The 9,225-nt window shown below is 36.9% G+C and overlaps 1 protein-coding gene across 2 annotated transcripts in view; it reads left to right on the top strand.

The window, feature by feature from the left end:
- The window catches only part of TNFRSF19 (tumor necrosis factor receptor superfamily member 19), a 60,839-nt gene that overhangs the window by 5,300 nt on the left and 46,314 nt on the right, over positions 1–9,225 (top strand). Inside the window, exons 1-2 of one of the 2 annotated variants that reach the window (XM_014966195.1) lie at positions 61–197; positions 7,913–8,002. In XM_014966195.1, the coding sequence (XP_014821681.1) occupies positions 7,937–8,002 (66 nt within the window). In that variant the 5' untranslated portion in view covers positions 61–197; positions 7,913–7,936. Of the gene's footprint in view, positions 1–60; positions 198–7,912; positions 8,003–9,225 lie in introns of those variants that run through there. The other variant, XM_014966193.1, reaches the window with a different exon arrangement.

The following is a 9,225-nucleotide window of genomic DNA, read 5'->3' as shown; positions in this document are numbered from 1 at the left end:
GGGCCCGCTGATTGGCTGCCTGCGGTCACCTGAGCCCGGCCCCTCCGGCGAAGGAGGGAGGGGCGCGGCGCGGCGTTGCCGGGGTGACGGGGCGAGCCGGAGCCGGAGGAGCTGAGGGAGGAGGGAGCGGGGCGCCGGGCGAGCGCTGCTCCGCGGCGAGCGGCCGGGGGGCGGCCAGCAGACCCGCGGCGTGGCAGGTGGGTGCGTGGGAGATGCGGGCGAGCTCAGTCCCCTCCACCTCGCAGCGTGGCTGGCCCTCGTCTTCCCTCAGAGGGGCAGCTCTTCCGCGGGCAGGAGGGAGGCTCTGAGGCGAGGGTGCGCGGAGAGGGGCGGCCACGGGGGATCGGGAAGTAGCGGCGCCTCCGCTCCCCGGGGCTCCCGGGGGAGCTTCCCCTCAGGGAGAGTGCTCACAGCCCCGTCGGGCACCGAGCTGCGCTGCCTTCCCGTTGCGCGTAGGGGCGGTAGGAGAGATGCTGGGAATGACCCTCCGCGGAAAGCGCAGGCTGCGGGGGCGGAGGGGAGGGCTCCGCTGGGTCCCTTCCCCTCCGAGATGGCTCCGGCTCTGCCGCGTCCCGCGGTGGGTACGCGGGGCACCGCGCAGCGAGCGAGTGGCAGCTGATGCTGCTGGGTTTTGCAGGTCTCGACACCCCGAGAGTAACTCGCTCCTCCGCGCCCCGGAGAGCGGCCAACAAAAAGCCCATGGAAATCGAGCTTTCTTGTTCACAAGCTCTTCTCGTGTCTACTGCATAAATAAGTTGCTGTTCGGTTCAAACAACTTTAGAGCTGGAGTTGGAGGAACAGCGGCTAGTAACTTTTTTCTCTTGGCTGGTAAGAGGTTGAAAAGCCACAATTATGGTTCTGTTGAAAAGCATTTGACTTCCTTTCCTGGTGTCTGTCTTCATTGATCTGACCTGGGACTGAAAGCTTTACCTCATGTTCATGAAAAATATTGATAGTTAGTACCTATTTACCGCCTTTATACTTACAATTACCTTAAATTGATGATTTTATGAAATGAAATGAGTGCAGGAGTATTTAGTGTAAGTGGCATATTGATTCAATCTGTAGGTATGTTTGCTAACTACTGCATAATTGCTTTCAAGCACACCTTCACCATCACAAGTACAACAAGTTAGGGGTAGTAACTGGAATCTTTTTACTATATATGCAAGGGGTGTTGTGTCGGGGGTTTTTTTAGAAATGGAAGTTAACTTCTGTATTAGTTCAGTAATAAGATGTTTAAATTTTCAGTTAAGGAGGTAATAGATAACTCTTTCTCAGTTTCAGCAAATTGCAGTTGCAACCATAATAACAGAGAGTGCTGAGAATGAAGACATTGTACGCTATCCAAAACTGCTATCTAAAACCACTGAAAGGTGGCTGGATAGATGTTAGCACATTGGCATTGCACCATTGCAATAGTTACTGTGTTAACCAGCCCGATGCTTTATAATTTATGATTGTTTAAAATTACTTTGAAAAAGATATCCAATATATCTTTGCTACAAATGTAATATGAATCCAATATTGACATTCTCGTTGTATTACTTATTCATATGTCTAAGTACAAATATGTACAAATGCAGGTCTGTGCTGATGTTTCGTCAAGGAAACTAGTATCTCCTAGAAGTTTAGATGAGCGAGATGTATTAAAAAGAATAAGCAATGTTTTTTGATGCTGAAGCACAGAATTATTCATTATTTATATGAACAGTGTCGTCAACTTCAATGGGATTAGGAGTTCCTGTGTGAATCACAGGTTCTGATCCCAGCTTTGTTTAAGTGTAGGAAAAATGTCACCACATTGCACCTTAGTTATGGTATTTCACTCTAATTGCTAATAGTCTGGATATGTTGAAGAGCATGGATGATAAATTATTTTACAAAATTTTGCTAGCTTGGTCTTAGAACACCATTTGTAAGTGGCAAAACCAGGGATTTAGTTCATTCTCAAGTTCTGCTGAATATACCCTTTTTGAGACACTGGGATATAATACGTTTTATAAATGCTGTATGTGATAGTGAAGACACTGTAGAGATGCTTCTTTGGGTTATTAAATTATTACCGCCATTACTCCTGTAAAGTCAGGTACTTCAGCTAGCATAACTCAAAGCATATGGTACTCAGGAGGAATACAAATATTTCCTGGCTATGTGTAAACCTCCTTTTTCTCCTGCCTCAGCCCCTAAAATAGATATAAATGTTTTCTATTACCAGCAATGTTCCAACATTAATCTACTATCTCTGTCTTTACAAGTCTAGAAAAAAATTCATAGCTGCCTAATTTTTTACAATTTCATGTATGGCAGCTACTGAAAAATATGGATTTATTCAACACAATATTTAACATGATGAATACTACCTAGCTGATGGTATTTTATTTTTCCCCATGGGAGCCTTCTCAGAGCAGTTGGAGCAAATGTGGTCAGTCAAGACCTCATTTACTTCACAAAGAGGAAAAGAACAAGGGGTGTGGGTAAGGTGTAAAGGGAAGGTGTTCTAGAAGTTTGAGACAGAATAACAATGCCTAGTTCTGTAGTAGAAGTTCTCATCCCTAGCTTTTCCCTTTGTCTTTATCATTGCTGCAGCAGCATAAGTACTTTCCCTTCTCTTGTTTCTTGCCCGTGGGGCACTGACTCTGGTAAAGCCATCTGCCACTCCTTGTCATTTTATTGCATGTGGTTGACAGCTGCAGGTGGGAAACAGGGTGGTTAGAAGGGAGCTGAGATACTATTTGTTGGATATTAGAGACCTCTGTTGGCAAGATAAGATGATTATATTTTCATCCTTCTTCCTCATCCAAAACACTGGCAGAGTACCCTGAGAAGTTATAGAGAGCATGAAAAGTGGTCATCAAGTATGGATGTCAAATCAAATATGGGAAACTTACAAGATCTAGGGATCTAGAAAAGTTAAGTGAATTGTGAAGTTGGGACCTCTCTAAACTCTCCTTGGGGAGATGGATGGCATTGACTTCAAATTTCAATGCTTATATATATGAGAAACCTGCTAGTAGGCCATAATTTAATCATGTTACCTTGAGTCTTGCGGTGATGTGTCATTCATGGTGAAACTTTATTTTTTTGGAGAGAGGGAAGAAATATTTTTCTGACAGGTTGCCTTTGAAATAGAGTGATGACGACTACTCAGGAGAGCAAGTAAACATAGGAATAAATTTTGGAGGAGAGTGGATTCTGGGACCCTGGAGGTTTGGCTGTTCTTACTTCCACAATACATTTATTACATGTTCCAAACTCCTTGTTTGAGGTTACCCTCTTTATACATACGTATAGTAGGCCCCACACAACCTTAAAACTGTACATTCGCATTTCTTAATGGAAGTTCTGTATCGTGAGTTCAGTACGTTACCAATGATGATTGCGTTTCCCTGAGTATTTTGGACAAGCGTATTACTGTTAACCTAAAAAGATGTATTTGGGATAATTTACTGACCTCAAGAATATGTATCCACAGATTTCTTTCATTTAATAATAATGAGGATAATACAACTCGGCATTGTAAATAACAGTATGCAAATAAGAACAAATAATGTTTAAATGTATTGAACTTCTGTTTGGTGTATTTGCCTCTATTTTAGAGGCAAAAATTTCTTCTAGTTACTTCTTACTTGAATTCAATTGAGGTGAATGGCTTGTGTCCAACAGACATCAATGCAATGCCACTTGATATAAAGAGAGAACAAATTTGCCCAATGGCAGCCTGTTATTAAGAGCTGCAGTGTCTGCTTTTTAAGCAGGGCTTTTAACCAAACTGGAGACAGAAACAGGAAACAAGCAGTTGGCACAGTTATGTCTCCTTCAAGACTTGCTTTAAATAAAAGTTATTAATGTACCTTAACCATTTGCATTGTTTTTATCAAAATGTTGTCATGAAAATAATTTTTTTTTTGTAGTCTTAACAGAAATTTTTTTACTGTACACCAGTTAATTTCTTTTTCATATGTTGTAGCCAGTATATAGTCTTCGGGGTTGTTGTTTTTTTGGGGGTTTTTTTGGTAGGAACCGGAACAATAAGCACAATGATTGCATGATACAGTACCACAGGCATTCATACATGTCTACTGAAATTATTTGAACATGTTTTGGTGCTACTAAACCTACTGAAGTGCACTGACGTTTAAGGCCCATAGATCTGCAAGCTTATTTTGGAAGATCTGATGATTATAAAAGACGAATTACCTAGAAGATATTTCATATTACATCATAGACCTAAAGCTATGAGATTGCATCGTACATGCAATGGTCAGTCAACAAATTTGAAGCCCAGTAAAACCTGTAGATGAGTTGGAGAAGTCTGTGATAATTTAACACCAGTTCTAAAGTACCTGATTTTGGAAATTTACTTTGGGTTTTGAAATCCTGGTGTTTGACAGTGTTGGATTTGGCAAGAGTGTAAAAAGGCAGCAGATCTTCTTTTAAATAGAAAATATTTCACAAGTGCAAGAAAATTTCCGCACCTAAGGCAACAAATGTGTTTTAATGTGGCATGCTTCTCCGTGTGCTTGCTATGCTCTAAAAATCTTTGAGGTACGTGCTATAAGAACATCATCATGTAACAGATATGGCAGCTCCAAAAGCTGAGATATGAGCTGTCACCATAACCTCAACAGTTTTAATACTGCTTGTTAATCTGTACTTTCTGTTAAGAGCTGGCTTTCTTTTTTTACTCCAATTGTAACTCCAGAGTATAACAAGCCTAAAAATACATCACTGGCTTAGCGTCAATATTGATTTAAATAAATTGTTAATATGCTAACTAACTTTTTTACAATATTAAATCTTCTGGTTATTACGTATTGGAAAAATGTATAGGATGAATGTGGCTTCATTACCTAAAGCTAATACAGTTTTATTGCATTAAGATGGCAAGTACTGAAGCTGCTGGCCAGTTAATCAAGCTGTTCCTAATTTTCATTATTTTTCCATACTTCAGGTGACCTGCTCAGAAAAATACACTGTTTAGGTTTTGCCACAGCTCTGTATTTTAGGTAATTAGGCTTAGTACAGCTTATTGATATTGTTTGTATTGATAATTCTACATGAAACAACATAAAAATATACAATTCCTATGATATTTAGTTTCTTTTTTGATACGGCACGCGTATATTTTCACAAACAAAATTAAAACTTAAACATATGTTTAAATTCATAAAGAATCCTATTTTTAAAATTTTGGTAGTATTATATAGATGGTTATAATTACATTAGAACTGTGCTATGTTCCTTAACAATAATGACTATAAATTGGTACAACAGAATAATTACTTGACATTCAGTTCTAAGCAACTCAGTTACATTAATGGCTTTATTTTACTTGCACGCTTATGTAGAGTTTTGCCTCCTATAGCAATTAAGAAAGCATATAAATTATTTACTTTTTTACACTGAATACCATTATATGAAATCAAGAAGTCAATGGGGTTTTTCTCCCAAATTCCTTTCATTTCGGCATGATTCTTTCAATTACTATTTAATCATGTTGTATAATTTAGTTAATTGTTTTGTCTCCTCTGAATCAAATGAAGTGAAGTTTGTTTTGCAGGACTCTTTTTCTGTAATATTGCATAGGGAGATGTTTATTGTATTGCTATTCTTTGTTCGTTTTTAATCATTTTATAGCATTACCGCTCTTGAATTTTTGTGGCATTCAAAATATATAAAAATTGAACACCAGTGAGCCTAAGTCTTTCTGGATAGTTTTGTTTTCGTTTGTTCCCCCCTTCCCCCCCCAAGGTTACTGAGGTGCAAAGTCTCAAAATTTATTTTCTGTCTAATCTGGTTTGATTGAGCAGATCTTCAGTTACTGATCAGCCACAAGATCTATTTATTAATGATGTGTGGGTTTTATCATGTTTCTTTCCAAACATAGATAAGAAACATTTCTTTAAACTTCTGTGTTCCCTTAACAGCGTTTTTACAGTCTCTGTCCACTGTTTAGTTTTTTCTGTCACTAGAAATCATTTTAGTCCTATATGCTTTTGTTTTATACACCTATTTTTCTTTACAGCATTAGCACTGTCAGCTTCTCATGCCAACTTTGTGCCCTTAACTTTTGAAGTTTGTTGACTCTCATTTTCCATTTTTCCGTTTGTTCCACAGTACTTTTTACATCAAACTGTTGTATTTGGGTCATGCAGAATTCTTTGAGCTTTCCCATTTCATGTTTCTCAGCTTTATTTGTATATTTGTATTACTTGATGGTATGTTGTCTTTTTTACCCACGTTGACGTGCATAGAATCTGATAACTGTCATTGACCCAGAGACCATTGCCGTCACTAAGGGAGAAATAACCATAAAAATGTAATCTTGGCTTTTTTTAGGGTGCTGACACACCTCTTTGCCCATTCTGTTCATCCTAGCAGACTTTAGCTCTTTTCAAAATAAAATTTATCTTAAAATGTATAATATTGACACTGAAGTATAGTTTCTTCTTATTGACACTGAAGTATAATTTCTTCTTATTGATTAGAATGTTAATTGGAGTATTCATGTGGTAAAATGTGAAATTGTGTGTTATAGTTTATGCTCATTCTGGTTATATAGTTTATGAGGTGTATTATGCTTCTTATAATTCCATATTGTAAAGTATTTTGCAACTGTTCTTAATCTTTTTCCATACTACTTTCCTTATGTTTTGGTTCCATCCTTTGATTTGTCAGTGTCTTCTACTCTTAAATGATAAAAATTACTTTTCTTTTTTTTCTTTTTTTAAATTACATAATTAAACATCAGTCCTTAAGCTCTAGGCTCAAAATGTTTTAAACATTATTTCTCATATCTAGCTGAAAGCAATGACATGATATTACAGTCATGTAAGGTATGCAAATTAGGATCAAATTCAAATAGTGTGTTATGTGGGCTGGATTTATTTATTCTTTTCTTGTTATTGTTGCTACATATAGTTTGCATTTCTGAACTAAAAGTTACCAGGTAACTGACCAACGCAAAAAGTAAGAAACTGGAAATTAACACAAAGACTCAAATAAACAAAAGGAAAGTAAGCAGAGAGAAACAATTTCTGTTGGCCAAGCACAATATTCTTAATGATTGCTGGAGTGCAATTCATTATTTAATAATAATAAAAAAAATTATTCCGATTTAAAACTTGCTTTCTGTGAGGGTTTCAAATAGTTATCCTTCATTTTTTGTTTTTGTTTTAATTGTTTGTTATCACTTCCTAAAAGATAATTAAACAAGGCTTTATGGACTGTTCTTTCATCTTTTTTTGAAATTACAACAAAAATTGTCTGATGCAGTATATGATTTGTTTATGCTGTTTGAAATGTTTCTATAATAGTCTTTGCCTTCCAGATCATAAACAATCACAATAACGCATTTTAAGAAGTTGGTATTCTTAGGTGACAAACAGATCCCGCATATGCCTCTAGTTCATTGCAGAACACAGTAGAAGAGTTTATCTTAGCCACTAGGCAAACCCATTCTGCTCCACGTTGCAACACAGAAGGAAGGTTCTCATGATCACTTATGTCTTGGTTGATATGGGGCATATTTGAAAAAAATTATTTTTGTCCGTTGATGATATACTTGAGTATCTAACAAGGAAGCAGCATATATTAGGGATGTTAGAAGATGTTAGACTTGCAAATGGTGATCTCTAATCTAGAGTGATACCAGTCTCTTCTTTTGAGAATTAGGGCTATAGAAACTTTGTGTATATTGTCTTGTCACCTAAAAAAGAACATGATTTTTAAAGTGTATGTTTCTTGTTTAGCTTCCGGGAATCCATCTGAAATATTTTAATGGCATTAAAAAATACATATTTTGACATGCTGAATGACATTAATTCCTATGGCCGTATGACTTTTGCAATTTAAATGACATTGTGGAAATATAATGATTTTTTTCTTTTTTTCCTTTATTTTTTTCTAGGGAGAAAGGGTTTAATTGTAAGAAATGGACGCTAAAGGATTACAAGGAGAAGATAAACTGAAGATGCTCATAATTTTACTGGCATATTTGGTAAGTTAAAAATTAAGTTTTTTTTCCCCTGGACGAATTTGAAAAAACGGTATTTGACATAGGAATGTTGTCTTTTGTTTTACACATTACACATTGACGCTAAAAGTCTTAAAGACATATATGCAGTCAATTACATAGGCATTTTACGAATTTAAAAGTGAGCTTAGTCAACTGATTTGTATAATTTTTTGGTGTTCCTCATGTGCACTTAGAAAAGTGTACATTGAGAGCCTCGCTGTGGAAGGACTGGACTAGGACAGAAAATACAGGTGAATATAGTGTTGTAAAGGTGATACCGCTTCACTTAGGAGAGATGGCAAGAATTCTAGGCAATTTGCAGTGGCTGTCTCTTAGTACAGTACACTAATATGTATAGTTTAGGAGTTTGGAGTATTCAGTTTATTCACAGAACATAGCATAGCACTCAATTACATTGCCTCCTAAGCATACTTCAAATCTGGCTTGCAGAGACAAGCTCTAGAACTAAGGGTAATTAACGCTTCATAGCTATCAGAAAGGCTTTGGTCTTTCTGAAAAGACTAATATACAAAGTCAGAGTTTAGGAGCAGTTGTGGAGAGTGCTTTCTGTGATGGAAGCCTGTATGTAAGCATTTAATTTAAAATTCTATTGAGGGAGCTCGGAGAGTTTGCTAATGTTCCTGGGTAGGATTCCAGTGATTATACTGAGACTTTGCATGGCTGATATTACTGATTATGTTATTTCTCATAACCTTGGTTTCTGGTTTGGTCAGATAATGTACTTAAATGCCTTTGAAGGCGGAAATTGGATTCTGTCATTGGGCCCATTAAATATAAAGTGATAATGAAATTTAGAATAAATAGTATTCATACAGGTTTGGAGTGCTTTTTAAGTTTGCAAAAGGTTTGAGTGACCTTTTAAAATCTCTAAATATTTATGTTTAAAATAATAGATTTTAGTTAATTTATTGAATTGTAATAGCATCATTTAAAAAATTTTAAAAATCACAAATAAATGAAACACAACAATATAATGTAATGTGACATAGCTTACTGTCATGAAAATTGTAGCTTCTGTAAATGGTCATGTGAATTTTTCATAGTGTTGAGTAAGGTGAGGAACTTACGCTTATGTTCAAACAATTAAGTATTATTGCAAGTCACTAAGTAATGAGAACCTTTAAAATTCACGCCACTTATTCATATTTGGACTTAGATTATTAAGTTTCACTGTGGTATTTAAA

Source organism: Calidris pugnax, unplaced genomic scaffold (assembly GCF_001431845.1).
Source record: "Calidris pugnax isolate Ruff unplaced genomic scaffold, ASM143184v1 scaffold20, whole genome shotgun sequence".
Taxonomy (NCBI): domain Eukaryota; kingdom Metazoa; phylum Chordata; class Aves; order Charadriiformes; family Scolopacidae; genus Calidris; species Calidris pugnax.
Note: the sequence above shows the minus strand (reverse complement) of the source record. Positions and strands in the feature narration are given on the sequence as shown.